The 21,482-nt window shown below is 42.9% G+C and overlaps 2 protein-coding genes and 2 long non-coding RNA genes across 5 annotated transcripts; 3 read left to right on the plus strand and 1 right to left on the minus strand.

Annotated features, from left to right (window-relative positions):
- The first annotated feature begins 4,166 nt into the window (after positions 1–4,166).
- Positions 4,167–18,233, plus strand: LOC114363790 (uncharacterized). Of its 2 annotated transcripts, XM_028319612.1 has the most exons (9): positions 4,167–4,400; positions 4,472–4,708; positions 4,794–5,010; positions 5,675–5,850; positions 7,400–7,522; positions 8,601–8,743; positions 9,207–9,378; positions 12,153–12,372; positions 17,659–18,233. In XM_028319612.1, exons 1-8 carry the CDS (start codon positions 4,284–4,286, stop codon positions 12,264–12,266), a joined length of 1,299 nt encoding a protein of 432 aa, XP_028175413.1. In that variant the 5' UTR covers positions 4,167–4,283; the 3' UTR covers positions 12,267–12,372; positions 17,659–18,233. The 2 variants fall into 2 exon arrangements, with proteins under 2 accessions (XP_028175413.1, XP_028175412.1); XM_028319611.1 differs by lacking the exons at positions 8,601–8,743; positions 9,207–9,378; positions 12,153–12,372; positions 17,659–18,233 and adding an exon at positions 8,085–8,384.
- On the plus strand, positions 13,568–18,233 carry LOC114363784 (ubiquitin-conjugating enzyme E2 28-like). Its single transcript, XM_028319604.1, has 5 exons — positions 13,568–13,648; positions 14,362–14,484; positions 15,034–15,176; positions 15,607–15,778; positions 17,439–18,233. Exons 1-5 carry the CDS (start codon positions 13,568–13,570, stop codon positions 17,550–17,552), a joined length of 633 nt encoding a protein of 210 aa, XP_028175405.1. The 3' UTR covers positions 17,553–18,233.
- A 583-nt stretch (positions 18,234–18,816) lies between these two features.
- LOC114363792 (uncharacterized) lies at positions 18,817–20,218 on the plus strand. The gene is made up of 2 exons (XR_003656804.1): positions 18,817–18,937; positions 19,650–20,218. It is a non-coding gene; the product is annotated as an uncharacterized LOC114363792 (long non-coding RNA).
- Positions 20,219–20,940: 722 nt separating this feature from the next.
- Positions 20,941–21,295, minus strand: LOC114363791 (uncharacterized). The gene is made up of 2 exons (XR_003656803.1): positions 21,134–21,295; positions 20,941–21,053 (listed from the first exon to the last, which is right to left on the minus strand). It is a non-coding gene; the product is annotated as an uncharacterized LOC114363791 (long non-coding RNA).
- Between the last annotated feature and the right edge of the window lie 187 nt (positions 21,296–21,482).

Consider the following 21,482-nt stretch of genomic DNA (forward strand, 5'->3'; position numbering starts at 1 on the left):
TGAAATTTGAAATAGAGATAGTTTGAGTCCTGGAAAAAGACATAGGATAGTTTTTATCCCGGTTTTTGAAACAAAGACGCGCGCGTTACAGTTTTTCTGTGACAGACAAAATTCCACAAAAAGGACAAAGGATAGTTTTTATCCCGGTTTTTGAAACAAAGACGCGCGCGTTACAGTTTTTCTGTGACAGACAAAATTCCACGAAAAGGACATAGGATAGTTTTTATCCCGGTTTTTGAAACAGAGACGCGCGCGTTAAAGTTTTTCTGTGACAGACAAAATTCCACGAAAAGGACATAGGATAGTTTTTATCCCGGTTTTTGAAACAGAGACGCGCGCGTTACAGTTTTTCTGTGACAGACAAAATTCCACGAGGGCGAAGCCGCGGGCGGAAAGCTAGTGTCTTTGTAAAAGTATAAAACAAAGGACGCTTTTATAAATGCTTTAACAATTTTATTTTTACATTCTGGCTGATTCTACCATGTATTTATCTAATTACAATACGGCTAACGAATTCAGAATAAATTTATTTCCCGGTTCCAAACTCCAAGCCAACAGTGTTGTTACACCTGGCATCTAGAATTAGCCAAACTAAGGCACCGAGCCCGCAATTTGCTAATTAAATAAACGTTCCATTTAACTAGTTAGTTACAAGTGGGCGAAATTTTAACTGTGACTAATTGGTCAGAAAACAAACAGTTTGGGCTTTGGGTACGTTAGGAGTGTGTGGGTCAAACGGCCTTAGGAGTACCAACTACAAAAATTAGGGTCTAGTAAAGTCAGCTCTGCAGGCAACTTTATTTCAAAATAGAATCATTGCTATCCCTTCCAGCTCAGTTCAAATCAACTTGTGTAAGGAATAAGTTCCTAAGTGGACCGACGATCTGACGATGGTCGCAGGAAGTACCTGGATGCGGGCAGCGCAAGACCGGTCGTTTTTAAAATCCTTGGGGGAGACCTTTGTCTGACAGTGAACGTCATTTGGCATAAGTTCACCACAATATTCCAGTCATTAACCTCTTACCTACGGGAGGCACCTATAGTTGCCAAGTCAAAAGTCACTTCTCAATACGGGTGGCATCTATTGTTATTTTGGCAAAGCCAATACTAAATCACGGTTTACGACAAAAAAACAATAAAATTGCAAATTAAGTGTAAAATGCGCTTGTAATTATGAAACTACATTACGAGTGCAGAATATAATATTCCAAATTTCAATACCGTAAGTCTTATACTTTTTAAAATATCTTGATGTAAAGTGGAGCAAACAATTTTATAGGTTAAAATACCCCGTATTGAGAGGCGACTTTGGGTTTCCAAGGGCCCGTAGGTAAAGGGTTAACGGCAATCGCACTAGCATCTTCGAATCAGCAGTCCAATGCCGATGCGTTGATATTGTCGCTTCTCACCTTACCACTACGATTTCTTCTATCGTATTGGTTGAGAAAACTCAAGTCAACCTTGGTAGAGACAGAGAATAGTAGTATCAGATTCAGAGTTTGGGCAATTTCTCTGAACCTTAGATTGTTACTCGAGCTAGTAACTAAGAGAAATCGGCTTTGTGACCACTCACCTCTGTTACAATTCTCCTCGGTCTCCTCCCCTGTATATAGATATTACAAGCGAATTACTCTCGAAAGATAACGTAGGAACGACCCAAAAGTACATAAATAATCTTATTGAGAATACAAATTATAATAGAAGAAAAACCTTTCAACATTATCCAGCCCCAAAATCCTACCCATGGTCCAAAAGAATCACGTTTATAAATTTTAAATTAACCACGGCATCTGGCCCTAATAGTTTACCTTCCTAATTTAATTAGAAGCACTACACCCTAATATGTATTTATTTATTCCGAGCGGACCCTTCTTGGACCCCAGAAAATACTTTCGCCTTAATATAGTAAGCCAAAGAGCTTGTATATGAATACTTATGATATGTAATCCACTGACCTCGTGGAAAAGTACGTAAGTGAATATTTTGTAGATATTAAAAAAGACGACAGTTATCTGTTTGTAATATAAATAAGAGGTTAAGAAAATAAAGCTAATAAGCCTAGCATGAAAGCTAATAGCCTTATAGGAAAGATCATGTACTTTTTTGGTCGTAGTAATTAAATACATATTTAATAGGATTTTAAAACTTCATATTGATTTACGTTCTCATGTTTAGTGTCTGAAAGATATTAGAGACCCTCAAAGATTTGACACTGGTTGCGGAAGGTCAAAGAAAACGCAGTCGGCATCATGTATGATTAATTTGACCTGACCGTACACCGCAGTGTGACATGTCCTTGAATGGTGTCCTGAAACTTTTATTTTATTGCTTTATTTGGTGTAAGTACAAACGTAAAATGAGTATCCATTTATCTAAGTATCACGCGCAAATCGATTTGTTTGCATTCAGTAATAGCACCAGAGCCTGGAAGGTCAGATAAAGTTAATTAATCATTGTCATTTGCCTTGCTCCCACCCTCAGCAGCAAGGAACATCTACTACGAGTAATTATGGTGGTGTTTTGAGGAGATAATCTTAACAAATTTGACTCAGAAAACTTCTCAATAATGCTTTTTTTATTATCTTATTATTATCTAGGCATACATTAATTTATAAAACACTACTTACTCGCACAAACTGATACTTTTATTTTTAGGAACTATAAGTGTTAGATTTAGTTACTACATTTTCGAGATTTTCCGGTTAAACTGTCTCTAAGTATAAATAATTTTATTTAAGAAATGCTGATACAGCCTTTTACATGAGGGTAGTACATCATACACTATAAAAAGTATCACACACTCAAAGGGATGATCCTGTTCAGTGTTTTCCTATGAATTTATAAGTTTATACGTAAGATCTAAGAAACGTATATTATTTTCTGTTAACACATAATGAAAGATTAGCTGTCAGTTTGTATGTAATTACACAAAAAAATAATGTTTCGAGACTTAATTCTACTACCAACGTCTTAACCAAATGCCGTCCACTGCTGGACAAACGAGACAATTATTCCCATCTCTCGTTCCCACCGCTGCAACTCCTGTGTAGCCAGGATCTACAGCTTAACCGCCAATAAAACCCCAACTAGTGAAGGTCAAGTTTGTTTCGGAGGAAAGTTAAACTGTCATTGGACCTGCAACTTGCTGGACAAATACTTCCAGAACGACCGATCCCGCGAAGTGACTATGTTTTCCGATTCGATCCGCACCAATTTTCATATCCTATTTCACGTCCAATCCCGAACGATAACCCAATTAAGCAAAGCCACAGGCAAAACCTAGTGTACCAATATGTTAACTAGACCAGATGAGGTTTAGTTCCATGAATTTCGATATTCATTAATATTCAATAAGGGTCAAAACAAATTAGTAATTTATTTCGGGAAGGCCGGTCACATTAATTTAATAATTTATAAATTTACTGCATATTGAATATTAGCTAGGTACATTAAAGAGACGTAGTATGGATATTTTATTTATGTAAATAAATCTAAATTTCGTACGCGTGCCCCCGTTTTACCCCCTTAGGGGTGAAGTTTCGAGTTTTTTAAGGTTTTCCCGGAAATTATTCGAACTTTTCTCGCCGTAGAAACCATTCTTGGAATTCAACGAACATTAAAAAAAAAAGAATTGGTAAAATTGGTCCAGGCAGGCGTTGTTGAGTTATGCGCTTTCCAACACATTTTGCGAATCATTTTTGAATGATCAAACGANGCAAGGTTGCAATTTGACGAATTTTCTTTATCACTAATATAAGCTAGTGGAATTTCAAATTAGCTAGCTGAATTCGGATTCTGCTAAACAGAGCCCCGATTACGGTAACTTTTATAACGTCTACAATCCAGACGCGTTTCTGATTCTGCGATACGATTGGTCAAAACAGCTGACGTACGCTGTTGAACGACCAATCGTATCGCAGAATCGAGAAGCGTACGTCAGCTGTTTTGACCAATCGTATCGCAGAATCAGAAACGCGTCTGGATTGTAGACGTTATAAAAGTTACCGTAATCGGGGCTCAGTGCCACCCACGTATGAGGTAGGATATGGGTAGGATAGACAGATGATGACTTACTAATAATTTCCTATGGGTGAAAAGATTGGAAAAGATTCTCCCTCTCACCACAACACTTTTCAGAAAAAAAGTAAAAAGTCAAAGTCAAAATCTGTCTGTCACATTGACATTCTACTTTGTTGTGAATTCTGGAATGAAAGTTCAACGCATTTTTTTCCTGTTTTTCTTTATTAGTATTAAAGTTATTCAAATTAAATAAAAGTTTATCAATGATGTCAGCCATAGGACCTGAGTTTCATAATTTCATTAAAAAACTCGAAGACAATGGCGATAAAATGGTTTTGGGGACACCCTTGGAACAACAACCACTTGACTTTGAATTCAATGTACGAGTTTATCCATCTTTATTTTATTAAACACAACTAAATATTTGCTAAATTGAAAGTCTTCGTTACAGAATTATGCCTGTTACGTGTGTAACGGGTACTACGGACCGAGTTTCGGAGAGCCAGTATGTGTGACTTGTCATACATTCTTGTTCCCAGACTTTCCGTCATATTTCCCAAGTTCGTACTTCTCCAGTGAGAAAACTGACGACGGTGACTCCGGCAACGATGAGCCTTCGGACCTCAATTACAGTGCGGATCGTAAAATGTATAGGGCTTGTCAGTTGCCAGCATGTTGGTATTACAGGGTAAGCAGAAAAAAAGATGATATTTTATATACAATTTAAACATCTTTATTTTTAAAAACATTAAAGAAGAATACAAAAATTTCAGAACTCATTAGACAGTGAAACAAGCCCAGAAGATGAGGCAAGTCGCGCCAGTGGTTTGGGAGCCAGTGGGAGCGGCAGCAGTGGGTCGGGCCTGTCTGGCGCGGGGCAGGCGCCGCCGCCGGCTCCGCCCAGCCTAGCACTGTCCCTGCATGCTCTATCTACTCCCCGCCCACCAGAAAACCTTGCTCCGGGTCTAGTTGAACAGCTGCCTTCAGAAGGTGTGTATACTTTTCATCAAATTGTCATTTTCTTTGTTTGTAGCTACTTGTTAAGAGAATGTACTACCACAAAGCATTACCATTGGGTGACAAGTTACTAAGTACCTTGTCTTTTTGGAACGGATTATTTATTTATGACCAGAATTTCTTAGTGGAGTCTTGTGTTAAGAAATTAGAGCATTCTTGTGTGGAATTTACTGGGATTATAAAATTAACTTGTATTTATGGATTCCATGGCTAGTACTAATATGTATTTTGTTGAAAGCAGACTGGGTTTTGAGGCTTGAATGAAGTGATTTTTTTTATTTTGGTATTATTGATTAAGAGAGTCAGTTAATCAATAATACCTACCCAATTAGGAATCCATAAAGAGATAATGTGTATTTAATCACTATGTAATAACCTCAGCTGGTTGTATGCCAATATCAGTGTCAGTGTAGGTTTTACTGTAAATCAGTATAGTTCTGTCTCAAAGGCTTTGGGAGGACACCGTCAGGTTTTAGTGAGTATGCCAATCTGGCAGAGAGAGCCTCACACAACCTGCCGGTTCCAATTCATTTGGGCCAATTTCATGCATTTCCTGACAAAAAAATAAATAAATAAAAAAAGGCTGTATATCAGTGTGTGTATTGATTTATAATTGTCACATTTACGTGTGTTGCAGTGCTGCTGTGCATCTTCAGCTACCTGGACGACCTCTCCTTGAGCGCGTGCGCGTGCGTGTGCGCGCGCTGGTGGCGCCTGGTGCGCGCGCGCGTGCCGCCGCCGCGCTGGGCCGCCTTCACGGCGCGCCGCTGGCCGCTGTACCGCCCGCTGCTCACCAACATCGACTGGCACAAGGTCAGTCCCTAGCAGTCGCTACCTGGACGACTGTCGCTGAGCGCGTGCGCGTGCGTGACGCGCGCTGGTGGCGCCTGGTGCGCGCGCGCGTGCCGCCGCCGCGCTGGGCCGCCTTCACGGCGCGCCGCTGGCCGCTGTACCGCCCGCTGCTCACCAACATCGACTGGCATAAGGTTACTTAAGCTTCAACCACACCAACTATCAATCATAGGCCAATACAGGTTGCGTGACCCATGACAGTCCCCGCCACATGTCATTGGCCTATGATCAGGCTGTGATCGCGCTGGCGATGGTTGAAACTTTACTGAGCGTCACCTTGGCAACGGCCTCAGTCCTGCTACAGTACGATGTATAGATGCTGGGCCGCCTTCACGGCGCGCCGCTGGCCGCTGTACCGCCCGCTGCTCACCAACATCGACTGGCACAAGGTCAGTCGCTAGGCGTCGCTACCTGGGCCGCCTTCGGTTACTTACAAACATCGACTGGCATAAGGTTAGTTAAGCTTCAACCACACCAACGCGTGCAGATCGCCATCGCCGGCGCGATCATACGCCAATACAGGTTGCGCGACCCATGACAGTCCGAAAGACCTTGGCCTATGATCGGGCCGTGAGCGCGCTGTCGATGGTTGAAGCTTTACCGAGCTTCACCTTGGTTACGGCCTCAGCCCTGCTACAGTAAGATGTATAGATGCTGTACCGCCCGCTGCTCACCAATATTGACTGGCATAAGGTTTGTGGCTAAGGCTAACAACACACAGATATAGAACAAACTAAAGCCAGACGGTTTTCACCCGCACCTGCCGCGGTGGAGAAACCGCGGTTTTATTTCCACGAGACCGGAGCCGCCGCGGTGGCGATTGTCGCCCGCAAACTTGACTGGCGATTTTAATTATTTATTGATTTAATTCACAGGTTTTAGACCTTACTACGTAATTAATTCATTACAAATTACCGCAAAATACGCGGCTTGTCATTTAAGAACCACGGTAGCCCGTCAACCGATTGTAAAGCGCACGAGCACAAACCGCCGTGGCTGCGGGTGACGTCGCACGGCTTGCGTCTAAGTCACCTTTTATGGCTTCTCAGCTTCTAGTCCAAGTTGTCTCATCTGATGGAAAATGATTATCACTTTAATACATAACATCACTGTTAGTTAATTTTGCAGGGCAATCGAATCGCACTTAGCCTCTTGGACCATTGTGCGCAACAACATCACTGTAAGATTTCATTGTTTTACATGTTCCAAATGTTGTTAATAATTTCCCCATAGCACTTAGCCTCTTGATTAGGCCAACATTACTGTAAGCGCTTCTGCACACGATGCCGCCACCGCGCCGACGCCGCGCCCCTACACTGTTCATACGTGCCGCGTAAAACCCGCCACCGCGCCGTCAAAGCATAATTTCACCGGTCCGGCTTTGACGGCGCGGTGGCGGGCTTCACGCGGCGCGTATAAACAGTGCAAAGGCGCGGCGGCGGCGTCGTGTGCAGGAGCGCTAAGATTTCATTGTTTTACGTGTTTCAAATGTTCCTCATAATTTCCCCAGAAGTACCAGTCGCTGGTGGAGTCGTGCTTCTGCCGCAACTGCTTAGTGCAGATGTGCGTGCAGGCGCAGCCGGCCGGCGAGGAGAACGCCTGGCGCCGGAACCGCCTGCGGAACGAACTCAAGGTTTGTTTCTTTGACACATGCTAAATAAATATTCCACTAGGTGGACCGACGATCTGGTGAAGGTCGAGGAAAGTACCTGATTGCAACCAGCGCAGGATCGGACGTTGTAGTGTGAAATCCTTGCGGTAGGCCTTTATCCAGCAGTGGACATCACTGGATGAAACGAAAATATCCCATTTCAATACACATCGCTAGTCCGTACTAATTTTTAACTGGCACTATAGGCAGGCTGGCACTGACTCCAAGAATATCAATCATGGTATTTATGTACTATCGGCAACAGTGTTAACTGCCCATTGACGGTCATGTCATCTCGTTCTATCGCAAAGAATCACCATTTGATGAGAGCGAGAGCAAAAACGCAAATGGATAGTTAACACTGTGACCGTGTGTACATTTGTCCTAATAAATGAATAACGTATATTATTTTGCTACTTTATAGTGCAGGTTTTTTAGAATTGGTTTTAATTTTTTTTGTTAAAATAAAATTTAGCATTAAATGATAGGTAAGCTGTAATAGTTTCTTAAAGAAATATTGTAGAGCAAATATTTACGCTATCAGATGTTGCGCAACGACCCGCCCGAGGGGATAGCGGCTACCCCGCTGGACCCGAAGTGCTGCCACTGGCAGGCCAGCGTCACGGGGCCCGACGGCTCGCCCTACGAGGGAGGCGTCTTCTACCTTTACATTGTTATAGAAGTATTGTTATGGCAGCTACATTTATTGCTATCAGATGTTGCGTAACGACCCGCCGGAGGGGATAGCGGCTACCCCGCTGGACCCGAAGTGCTGCCACTGGCAGGCCAGCGTCACGGGGCCCGACGGCTCGCCCTACGAGGGAGGCGTCTTCTACCTTTACATTGTCATAGAAGTATTGTTATGGCAGCTACATTTATTGCTATCAGATGTTACGCAACGATCCGCCCGAGGGCATAGCGGCTACCCCACTGGACCCGAAGTGCTGCCACTGGCAGGCCAGCGTCACGGGGCCCGACGGCTCGCCCTACGAGGGAGGCGTCTTCTACCTTTACATTGTTATAGAAGTATTGTTATGGCAGCTACATTTATTGCTATCAGATGTTGCGTAACGACCCGCCGGAGGGGATAGCGGCTACCCCGCTGGACCCGAAGTGCTGCCACTGGCAGGCCAGCGTCACGGGGCCCGACGGCTCGCCCTACGAGGGAGGCGTCTTCTACCTTTACATTCAAGTTCCATACGCGTGAGTATATAAATATTAAATATTTTATGTGCACAGGTCAAAGGCAACTGAATGAAATACCAGTTTTATTACACGGCTCGCTCATTTATTAAACGCCGCGACAAACACATCATGCACGATTATTGACTTGATCTAGAAATCTTCTGCGCTTATAAGTGATGCTTTTAAGAAAACACGTTTTTACTTTTATTTAACCTTTTCCTATCTGCTATCACGGTATGTTCGTACCAGTAATTTGTCTGTCAATTTCACGGGGAAACGAGACTTCGATTACGCCCGAGCTCCTTGCTTGTCATCTTATCTAGCCATGAATCCCTATGTCAGAATTCTGAACAGGCATTCCAGTCATAGTTTTTGTGCAGTAGAGACAGTAGAGACTCGTGCAGAGAGAGATAATAATGATGATTTGAGACTAAAATTTAATAAATATGATTGAAGTCATCGAATATCCCATCACTCGCAGGTACCCCATGAGCCCGCCAGTGGTCCGTTTCTTAACTCGAGTGCTGCACCCCAACGTGTCGCGGCACGGCGACGTGGGCATCGACTCCGTGCACCACAACTGGTCGCTGGCGCTCACTATAAGCAAGGTGCTCATCTCCATCCAGAGCCTGCTCACAGATCCATATACCGCGGTCAGTATTCAGGCTGAAGGTGACTCCATTACAGGAACCCAACGAGCCGCCAGTGGTCCGCATTAGTACTGGTCGCTGGGCAGTATACAGGGTGGAATTTTGTAATGCCACCTGGAGGGAAAGAATTCTTAACGTAGATATAAATTTTTACTGAAAGAAAACATTCCTTTATTTTTTAAAAGAAACAGAACTGCATTCACAGATTTTTTAAAAATTTTCGAAAATTCTCTACTATACCATACAATTTTCTGTACATAATTAAAATAACTTAAGATTTCATGGTTTTCCATACATTTGATTTATCAAGTTTGTTAGAGAGATTTCATCCTTATACTTAACCCTAACGATCGATGCAATAAAAATACAGGATGTAATTTTATCAAATTTTAGTGGTTCGATTCCCGGGTGTGGCAAACAAATTTTTAGAAATCTTTGAATGCAGTTCTATTTCTTTTCAAAAATAAAGGAATGTTTCCTGAGGAAACTTTCTATCTACAGTATTAAGAGTACTTTCCCTCCAGGTGGCATCTCAAAATTCCACCCTGTATAGGCTGAACGTGACTCAATGGTGCGTCCACACCGGGTGCACGGCCTCTCGCTGGTGTCATCCTGCTCACTCAAGAGCAGAGTGAGCAGGACGACGTTAGTGGTCCGCTTCTGACGCGCGTGCTGCACCCAACGTGTCGCGGCACGGCGACGTGGGCATCGACTCCGTGCACCACAACTGGTCGCTGGCGCTCACTATAAGCAAGGTGCTCATCTCCATCCAGAGCCTGCTCACAGATCCATATACCGCGGTCAGTATACAGGCTGAAGGTGACTCCGTTACAGGAACCCGACGAGCCGCCAGTGGTCCGCATTAGTACTGGTCGCTGGGCAGTATACACCACTAAATTTTTATCACCGGAAAAAAAATTCTGGGTAATGAGTTATTGATACTATCCTATTTATGAAAAAAAAAAGTTAAATAAAGTTACTTAAAATTTCATCCCAAAATTGGTAATTTATGGACACACGCGTCGCTAGCACTATTTACGGAAGATAATGTAACATTTATTAGAACTCAAAATTACTTGAAGTTAGCTAAGTATGTAATAATAACACTGGAAGCGTGGTCGAGGCGTGAGCGAGACAGACAGATCGGGGCAATATGCGAGTGCGTACGACTACTCTAGCGAGCAGCGGAGTGACCCAGCTGTGACGCGTAAAATACGGACTAAAGAAAATTTAACAAAAAATTCACTTTATGAATTTACATTTATTTTTCTTTTGCTTTAAATTTTTTACACGTTTCTACATAACCTGTTAATTTTTTTTCGGTGATAAAAATGTAGTGATGTATAAGCTGAACGTGACTCCATAATGGTGCGTCCACACCGGGTGCATAGCCTCTCGCTGGTGCCATCCTGCTCACTCAAGAACAGAGTGAGCAGGACGACGTTAGTAGTCCGCTTCTGACGCGCGTGCTGCACCCAACGTGTCGCGGCACGGCGACGTGGGCATCGACTCCGTGCACCACAACTGGTCGCTGGCGCTCACTATAAGCAAGGTGCTCATCTCCATCCAGAGCCTGCTCACAGACCCCTACACCGCGGTCAGTATTCAGGCTGAAGGTGACTCCATTACAGGAATCCGACGAGCCGCCAGTGGTCCGCATTACTACTGGTCGCTGGGCAGTATATAGGCTGAACGTGACTCAATGGTGCGTCCACACCGGGTGCATAGCCTCTCGCTGGTGCCATCCTGCTCACTCAAGAACAGAGTGAGCAGGACGACGTTAGTGGTCCGCTTCTGACGCGCGTGCTGCACCCAACGTGTCGCGGCACGGCGACGTGGGCATCGACTCCGTGCACCACAACTGGTCGCTGGCGCTCACTATAACGTGTGGCGGACGACTGGACGGGGCTTTGTGTATTATCTACGCACACAACGACAATGCGTACCCAACCGGTCTGCGATCGCGATCGAACGTCGAGTCTTTCGTCATCGTAGTGCGCACTCGCTAAAATAATGTTTTGTATAATATCTGAAAGTGTTGTGAATGCTTATACTAAAACGTTTGTTTTTATTTGTATAGAGAACAATAGTGTCTAGACAAACCTAAAGAGGATTTAGGACGCTATTTGGATCAAATATGTAATTGCTCAATAATGAATAATAAATAAATAAAAAAATATAAGCAAGGTGCTCATCTCCATCCAGAGCCTGCTCACAGATCCATATACTGCGGTCAGTATTCATTTAGGTGAAATGATACATGCTTACAGGAAAATCGAAAATGGACATAAGTTACCCAAGACTCAACTACCTATACCTACCAATAAATATAAATTCTGATAAAAGGCTAGACCAGGGGCCAGAATATTTTTTTCGATATGTTGCAAGGGCCATAACAATTTTAATTTTTCTGCCCACCTATGCAAACATAAGCTTAGTCTTAAGCTGTCGTGGGACGGATTGATGGCGGTAGCGGGCCGGATATGGCCGTAGTTTGGAGACCCCTGGGCTAGACTATTGAAAAAACATTAGTCCGTCAATATTATACTATCAAAAAATATCTTTATTTGTCAATCAAACACATAATTACGAAGTTATAGTGCGTTGAAGTTCCTCGTGCAGTCACGCCGTGCTACACTTTTTGCAACGTAGTGACGTCACGAGTTAAACTTTGGTGCGCTTTTTCTCTGTCATTTTTTATTTTATTTGATGAAGCAAAAACTGAGTAATGCATTCTAGGTAGATTTTTATTTAGAACATTTTTATTCTTTTCACAGGTTTGTATGGAGCCAGAAATCGGAGAGATGTATGTACGGGACCGCGCCAGATTCGAAGCCCTCGCGCGGCGGTGGACGTGGCGATACGCGATGCACGACATCCTACCTCACTGAGACGCGGTAAAGTTCACAATCGACTGGCAGAAGCTGTTCTGAGACTAGCCCGCTTGGAAGAGGTACCTAGTCTATGAATGAATCTAAATTAAATCTAGCTATTGAGGCCTTGAAATGCCTTCCCTCTACTACAAAGNGGGTGTAATGACTGTTGCTGCTTGTATTTTTGTTCCTCTCATTTTGATCTATACCTCTTGGTCTTATTACAAAATGTGGGGTGTCATCACTAACAAACACATTGAAGAAAATTCACATAGTTTGTACTAATGAGGAGATGTGAAATGTGGTATTTTGCATGGATTCTAGGCATTTTGATGGCATGCTTCGCAGGTGTACTCAGTGCGCTCTATATCGAACACCATCAAGATTTAGATGAGGAATAATAAAATGGCTGAAGCAATGACAACACCGAAGAATAGTAAAGCTCAAGTGCTTGCAATGACCGTTTCGTTTTTGTTGGCATTGCCACTTGCTGCTATTTTATTGGTACACCCATCATTAATGTTAGATGCCAATGGTCACTACAACCACAGTATGCTGATGCTCGTCATGGTCGGTATTTCTGGCGGTTTTATTCATGGTGTTGGGTTTATACCAAGATTTTGGTTATGGAAATGGTTATTTAGTCCTTATATTGCATGGCCTCTGATGATCTTAGGCTATTATATTTGGATTGGTAATTAATCTTTAACAAATCAAATATAAANATAGCCACGATAGCCGAACGGTGAAGGGGTCGGAGTGGCCGACTCGAGATCCGAGGAACGCGGGTTCGAATCCCACCGCCGCTCGACTATTGTGGTGAGCCCACTCGTAACACAAGCTTATTTAGCTTACCGCGAGGGGCTAACGGGACTATTAGTAATTTGTGCAATGCAAATTGCTAATAATCTTTAAAAAATAAAAAAAGACATCGACTGGCATAAGGTTAGTTAAGCTTCAACCACACCAACGCGTGCAGATCGCCATCGCCGGCGCGATCATGGGCCAATACAGGTCGCGCGACCCATGACAGTCCGAAAGACCTGTCATTGGCCTATGATCGGGCTGTGATCGCGCTGGCGATGGAAGTTTTACTGAGCGTCACCTTGGTAACGGCCTCAGCCCTGTTAGCGCTCCTGCAAACGACGCCGCCGCCGCGCCGCCCCCGCGTGAAGTCTGCTGCCGCGCCGTCAAAGCCGGATCGGTGAAATTATGCTTTGACGTCGCGGTGGCGGCGCGCGGCGGCGGGCTTTACTCGGCGCGTATGAACAGTGTAGGGGCGCGGTGGCGGCGTCGTGTGCAGGAGCGCTTACAGTACGATGTATAGATGCTGGGCCGCCTTCACGGCGCGCCGCTGGCCGCTGTACCACCCGCTACTCACCAATATTGACTGGCATAAGGTTTGTGGCTAGGCCAAAAAATTCCGCAGTGGAAAAACCGCGGGATTATTTCCAAACTCACTCACATTTTGTGCGTTTACGTTGCTGCCGTGGTTGCTATTGTCGCGCGTAAACTTGGTGGGCGATTATGGCAAGACGCGCTTTATAACAGAAAGAACCACAGCCGCCCGTCAACCAATCGCTGAGTGCACGGGCGCAAACCGCCGAGGCTGCGGGTGACGATGCACGACTTACGCTAAGTGTCATCTCTTTATGGCCATATTAGGTGTACCCAGCTTCTAGCCCAAGTTGTATCATCTGCTGGAAAATGATTATCGCCTTAATACATAACTACATCACTGTTAGTTAATTTTGCAGGGCAATCGAATCGCACTTAGCCTCTTGGGCCATTGTGCGCAACAACATTACTGTAAGATTTCATTGGTTTACACGTCCCAAACGTTGTTCATAATTTCCCCATAGCATTTAGCCTCTTGATTAGGCCAACATTACTGTAAGCGTGCCGCGTAAAACCCGCCGCCGCGCCGCCACCGCGCCGTCAAAGCATTATTTCACCGGTCCGGCTTTGACGGTGCGGTGGCGGCTCAGCAGCGGGCTTCACACGGCGCGTATAAACAGTGCAAAGGCGCGGGTGCGGCGCGGTGGCGGCGTCGTGTGCAGGACGCTAAGATTTCATTGTTTTACGTGTTTCAAATGGTCCTCATAATTCTCAGAAGTACCAGTCGCTGGTGGAGTCGTGCTTCTGCCGCAACTGCTTAGTGCAGATGTGCGTGCAGGCGCAGCCGGCCGGCGAGGAGAACGCCTGGCGCCGGAACCGCCTGCGGAACGAACTCAAGGTTTGTTTCTTTGACACATGCTAAATAAATATTCTACTAGGTGGACCGACGATCTGGTGAAGGTCGAGGAAAGTACCTGATTGCAACCAGCGCAGGATCGGACGTTGTAGTGTGAAATCCTTGCGGTAGGCCTTTATCCAGCAGTGGACATCACTGGATGAAACGAAAATATCCCATTTCAATACACATCGCTAGTCCGTAGTATTTTTAACTGGCACTATAGGCAGGCTGGCACTGACGCCAAGAATATCAATATTTATGTACTATCGGCAACAGTGTTAACTGCCCATTGACGGTCATGTCATCTCGTTCTATCGCAAAGAATCACCATTTGTTGAGAGCGAGAGCAAAAACGGATATGGATAGTTAACACTGTGGCCGTGTGTACATTTGTCCTAATAAATGAATAACGTAATTATTTTTCTACTTTATAGTGCAGGTTTTTTGGAATTGGTTTTTTTTTGTTAAAATAAATTTTAGCATTAAATGATAAGTAAGCTGTAATAGTTTCTTAAAGAAATATTGTAGAGCAACTATTTACGCTATCAGATGTTGCGCAACGACCCGCCCGAGGGGATAGCGGCTACCCCACTGGACCCGAAGTGCTGCCACTGGCAGGCCAGCGTCACGGGGCCCGACGGCTCGCCCTACGAGGGCGGCGTCTTCTACCTTTACATACAAGTTCCATACGCGTGAGTATCATTCTCTTTATGCTCATATTATGTCACGGGCAACCGGTTGAAATTGCCATTTTTGGCACGGCTAGCTCATTTATTGAACACTGCCATTCATGTTCCTATCCTAACAAAACATTTTTACTCCGAAATTACTGTGCCAATTTGAAAAAATCTTTCACCATTAGAATCCTACAATATCTATCATGAACATAGGTGGTACCTACTAAGTTCGCCGGGTCAGCTAGTTACAAAATAACTGGATTTGTTATAAAAAAATGAATCTGCAATTTTTCTGGCCTGAACTTGTGGCTTGCCTCACCATGAATCATCGCTAATATCAGAACTCTCTGAACGAGATGAGTGGACTAAGGCTTTTAGCCATAATGTTTGCTCAGTGCACTAAATTAGTTGATGATGATTAAAATCAACGAATATCCCATCGCAGGTACCCAATGAGCCCGCCAGTGGTCCGTTTCTTAACTCGAGTGCTGCACCCCAACGTGTCGCGGCACGGCGACGTGGGCATCGACTCCGTGCACCACAACTGGTCGCTGGCGCTCACTATAAGCAAGGTGCTCATCTCCATCCAGAGCCTGCTCACAGATCCATATACCGCGGTCAGTATACAGACTGAAGGTGACTCCATTACAGGAACCCGACGAGCCGCCAGTGGTCCGCATTAGTACCGGTCGCTGGGCAGTATACACCACAAAATTTTTATCACCGAAAAAAAATTCTGGGTAATGAGTTATTGATACAGATCCTATTTATGCAAAAAAAAAAAGTTAAATAAAGTTACTCAAAATTTCATCCCAAAATTGGTAATTTATGGACACACGCGTCGCTAGCACTATTTACGTAAGATAATGTAACATTTATTAGAACTCAAAATTACTTGAAGTTAGCTAAGTATGTAATAATAACAATGGAAGCGTGGTCGAGGCGTGAGCGAGACAGACAGATCGGGGCAATATGCGAGTGCGTACGACTACTCTAGCGAGCAGCGGAGTGACCCAGCTGTGACGCGTAAAATACGGACTAAAGAAAATTTAACAAAAAAATTCACTTTATGAATTTACATTTATTTTTCTTTTGCTTTAAATTTTTCACACGTTTCTACATAACCTGTTAAATTTTTTTCGGTGATAAAAATGTAGTGGTGTATAAGCTGAACGTGACTCAATGGTGCGTCCACACCGGGTGCACGGCCTCGCGCTGGTGTCATCCTGCTCACTCAAGAGCAGAGTGAGCAGGACGACGTTAGTGGTCCGCTTCTGACGCGCGTGCTGCACCCAACGTGTCGCGGCACGGCGACGTGGGCATCGACTCCGTGCACCACAACTGGTCGCTGGCGCTCACTATAAGCAAGCTGCTCATCTCCATCCAGAGCCTGCTCACAGATCCATATACCGCGGTCAGTATACAGGCTGAAGGTGACTCCATTACAGGAACCCGACGAGCCGCCAGTGGTCCGCATTAGTACTGGTCTCTGAGCAATACCTATATAGGCTGAACGTGACTCAATGGTGCGTCCACACCAAGTGCATAGCCTCTCGCTGGCGTCATCTTGCTCACTCAAGAGCAGAGTGAGCAGGACGACGTTAGTGGTCCGCTTCTGACGCGCGTGCTGAACCCAAAGTGTCGTGGCACGGCGACGTGGGCATCGACTCCGTGCACCACAACTGGTCGCTGGCGCTCACTATAAGCAAGGTGCTCATCTCCATCTAGAGCCTGCTCACAGATCCATATACTGCGGTCAGTATTCATTTAGGTGAAATGATACATGCTTACAGGAAAATCGAAAATGGACATAAGTTACCCAAGACTCAACTACCTATACCTACCAATAAATATAAATTCTGATAAAAGGCTAGACCAGGGGCCATAATAATTTTAATTTTTCTGCCCACCTATGCAAACATAGGCTTAGTCTTAAGCTGTCGCGGGCCGGATTGATGGCGGTAGCGGGCCGGATATGGCCGTAGTTTTGAGACCCCTGAGCTAGACTATTGAAAAAACATTAGTCCGTCAATTATACTATCAAAAAATATTGGAGACGTATATCTTTATTTGTCAATCAAACACATAATTACGAAGTTATAGTGCGTTGAAGTTCCTCGTGAAGTCACGCCGTGCTACACTTTTTGTAGTGACGTCACGTGTTAAACTTTGACGCGTTTTATCTGTCATTTTTTATTTTATTTGATGAAGCTAAAACTGAGTAATGCTACCTTTTTAGGCAGATTTTTATTTATAACATTTTTATTCTTTTCACAGGTCTGTATGGAGCCAGAAATCGGAGAGATGTATGTACGGGACCGCGCCAGATTCGAAGCCCTCGCACGACGGTGGACGTGGCGATACGCGATGCACGACATCCTACCTCACTGAGACGCGGTAAAGTTCACAATCGTCTGGCAGAAGCTGTTCTGAGACTAGCCCGCTTGGAAGAGGTACCTAGTCTATGAATGAATCTAAATGAAATCTAGCTATTGAGGCCTTGAAATTCTGTTCTGATGCCTTCCCTCTGCTACAAAGCATATTGTAATATATTTTATGTATTTCATGCTACAAAACATGTTTGTCTGATGCTTAATGGAATTTAGTGGTTTCAGTATAAAGTAGTAGACGAGTAAAATGTATCATTTATGTAGTCTATGTCCCATATTCCTTAAAATTATGGATTGTATAATTTTTGGTACACAGAAACTGCAACAATGTTAGTCAAAGTTATTTATTAGTATTATTAATCTTACAATCAACACTGGTATTTATCAAATATGGAACCCTAAAAAGACAGTTATGTGTTTTGGGTGGCTCTTTAAAATTTATGATGAGTTGTAGACCACAGGAAACTACTGTCTTGCCGGCTACAACGCATTTTGCAATCAGTCAAAGGGTGCAATCACTTGTAAAAAGTTTTTAGATCGTGAATGTGACATCACAAGTCTAATTTTTAATGTTGTGGGCATTGTCTATCGTATCTCATGGTCTGACCTTGTGTAAATAGTCCATTAAACTATCAAGTTCACGGTTTTTGCCAATATTTTAGTTAATTAGCTTAATAAAAAGCATTTGAAAGAAAAATATTCCCATTGGGAACTAGAAAATGCATAGCAAATAATTAAATTATGATGTAATTTTGTATTAAACTTAGAAACAATTTAGGAAATTGTTATTCTAATGGTGCGTCCACACTGGGCGAACGGGCTCGCGCGGCAAACTCGACATCCTGCTCACTCATGAGCAGGGTGAGCAAGGATGTCGAGTTTGCCGCTCGAGCCTGTTCGCCCAGTGTGGACGCACCATAAAATACTACAACTACTATAACTGTATATACCTACTTATGCACGTATTAAAATTTAATTGTTTTGTACAGGGTGTTGACTTCAATGCGTGCTGTATTTGGGGGACGAATACTCGTTATGATACGAAAAACTTTCATTAAATACATTAATTATAGTACATTCGTATAAATATAGTACAAATTCAAATCAATACCCTGTAAAAAACATTACGATTGGAAAGGCTGTGTAAATAACTATGAAAGTAAATTTATAATATGCTGTAATTGTGTATTAAAGTTTATATTTAAAATCTCGATTTTTTTACTTAATTGCTAGTCCTTTAATCTTTTTCCATATTTCGCTGAGTTGTTCACAGTTGCACAGGTAAGGCAAACAGTGGCTACTGCCTGGAGCCCTGCAGTACCCTGGATAAGGCGCTTCGCCCTTTGGCAACCATCTTCTTGTGTTCCCATACAAATATGGTTCCAGGTACGTCATCAAGCATTTTGTCTAAGACGTCTTGCAGACACTCCAGGCACCATTTTGATTAAATTATTCGTTGTTTGAATACACTTCAGACATTTTTGTATAATTTATAACGTGATTTGTGATTGATGGATTTCTCAGTTTTTTACAAGTGTCAAAAAGACATTTTAAAGACAATAGATTGCAATAGATATTTAAAAATACAATAAAAAGTAAAAAAGTCTTCATCGCCATCACCAACAAGTGATGTGCATGCGTTACGATAATTAGTGATGTGTTTAACAGATTGTCGATAAAATAAAATACTCAAGATTAAAAAAAAAATTTTTCGGGCATTATTTTTTAACGGATTTGTGATCAGTATCAGTAATATAGTCACCTCTGTAAATATGGCAAGAATGCAAAGTAACACCCTGTATAGTACAAATTCAAATCAATACCCTGTAAAAAACTTTTTGATTGGAAAGGCTGTGTAAATAACTATGAAAGTAAATGTATGATGTGCTGTAATTGTGTATTAAAGTTTATATTTAAAATCTCGATTTTTTTATTTAATTGCTAGTCCTTTAATCTTTTTCCATATTTCGCTGAGTTGTTCACAGTTGCACAGGTAAGGCAAACAGTGGCTACTGCCTGGAGCCCTGCAGTACCCTGGATAAGGCGCTTCGCCCTTTGGCAACCATCTTCTTGTGTTCCCATACAAATATGGTTCCAGCTCGCGTTTGCTAAAGGGAACTATAGCGGTACGTATTTTGAAACTGCCCGGTACCAAATAATGGACGTACGCTGCGAATGTTATGTACCCCTGAAAAATACGAGGTTTGTGATTTCTGACAAAATCATTATATTTGGGGTATGAAATAGTATTGAGTAGTGGGATTATTGTTTCCAACAAAACAAGATAAACATCATGCTAGCAGAAATAAGTTTTATTTATTACATAATATCTTTGTTATTTCCTAGCCTAGCTACAATAATAAATCATTCATTATATTCTGAGTGTAATAAGTATAATAACTTACGTGAATACCAGTTATCTGGAAATCTATAGGATGTATAATCATCTCAAGTACTTTTTTTGTATTGCATCAATTTCAAGAAGTACCTATTATACGGTGTTATTGCAGTGCAATCAATTACAGTACGGTTTCAATTAAAAATTATGTTTCATTTTTATTCTGTATTTCCTTGTTCTTGTGGTTACACGATAGGAGTAATAATTAACATGAACTATTTTTTTTACGTACCTAACTTACTAGATTTTTTTCGCATTTTATTTCTTTTTTAGTTAATAATAAAACAAAATATTTTCAAGTACCATATAAACGCAAGACAATTAATGAATTAACCTATCTACGAGTACTATTATATTATTGAGTAAGATTACAACAATAAAATCTTGTTTAAAATAACTATCTCTAAGTTGTAAGATATTTAAAAATTATAATTAGGAATTAATATTTTAACCATCACCATAACAATAGTGATTAATCAAGTTACATATCGATTTTACCATTAATTATTTTACCAATGTCGTATTACCAAAATCGTTTAATATCTTTCTCATGTTCTTCATGTTGTTCGTCTACGAGATCCTCTTCTTGTTCTCTCCCTGGACTTGCCACGAGACCTTCCCCTGGATTGGTCTCTCGATCTGTCCCTGGACTTGCCACGAGACCTTCCCCTGGATCTGTCTCTCGATCTCTCCCTGGACTTACCACGAGACCTGCCCCTGGATCGGCCTCTCGATCTCTCCCTAGACTTGCCGCGAGATCTTCCCCTGGATCGACCTCTAGATCTCTCCCTGGACTTGCCACGAGACCGTCCCCTGGACCTGCCTCGCGATCTGCCACGAGACTTTCCCCTGGATCGGCCCCTCGATCTCTCCCTGGATTTACCACGAGATCTTCCCCGGGATCTGCCTCTAGATCTCTCCCTGGATTTACCACGAGACCTTCCTCTCGACCTACTTCGAGATTTATCTCTAGACTTCAATTCAGACTGAGATTCAGACCTGTCTCCAGATCTTTTTCGCAGCCTACCTCGGGATGCGTCTCTTGATCTTCCTCTAGAATGTTCTCTCGATCGGGATCGCTCTCTGCACGTATGAGCTTCATCTCTGTAAGCAAAAATATCACTGTTTGAACGTGTAACCCTCGTAGTCTCCAGTCCGTGGTTGTTCACTGTTTCGTTATTTACCTCAATTATTTCTATGTTTCCAGAGCTTCGGTTTCGTTCCGGGCAAGCGTCGTTTCTTCGAACTTCGATCACTAATAACGTATCCATGGTATAATTTGGAATAAAATCACTTGACGTGTGCTATGAGACGGATGGATTCCCAATGATAGCACTGGAACGGGATCCTAGTATTTATATTGATATCTAATTACATAATGATTTCAAGTGTTATGAAATGCAGTTGTTATCATGAGTCATTTGTTTGTTAGACAATATTGCACAATAATTTCAAATGTTGTGCAATCTGGTGTCAATTTGCATGTTTTAAATCAAATGTTGACTGGCAGTAACATGGCAGTATTAAGCTCGC

This window comes from Ostrinia furnacalis, unplaced genomic scaffold (assembly GCF_004193835.3).
Source record: "Ostrinia furnacalis isolate ACB-3 unplaced genomic scaffold, ASM419383v2 OfSCF7299, whole genome shotgun sequence".
Classification (NCBI taxonomy): domain Eukaryota; kingdom Metazoa; phylum Arthropoda; class Insecta; order Lepidoptera; family Crambidae; genus Ostrinia; species Ostrinia furnacalis.

What these genes read in the sequence shown, in the direction of transcription:
- LOC114363790 (XM_028319612.1), top strand. Translation starts at nt 4,284, where the DNA reads ATGATGTCAGCCATAGGACCTGAGTTTCATAATTTCATTAAAAAACTC. An exon ending in CCAACATCGACTGGCACAAG is followed by an intron (nt 5,851 to 7,399) that starts GTCAGTCCCTAG and finishes TAATTTCCCCAG; the next exon opens with AAGTACCAGTCGCTGGTGGA. An exon ending in GCCTGCGGAACGAACTCAAG is followed by an intron (nt 7,523 to 8,600) that starts GTTTGTTTCTTT and finishes TATTGCTATCAG; the next exon opens with ATGTTGCGTAACGACCCGCC.
- LOC114363784 (XM_028319604.1), top strand. Translation starts at nt 13,568, where the DNA reads ATGTATAGATGCTGGGCCGCCTTCACGGCGCGCCGCTGGCCGCTGTAC. An exon ending in GCCTGCGGAACGAACTCAAG is followed by an intron (nt 14,485 to 15,033) that starts GTTTGTTTCTTT and finishes TTACGCTATCAG; the next exon opens with ATGTTGCGCAACGACCCGCC. An exon ending in TACATACAAGTTCCATACGC is followed by an intron (nt 15,177 to 15,606) that starts GTGAGTATCATT and finishes ATCCCATCGCAG; the next exon opens with GTACCCAATGAGCCCGCCAG.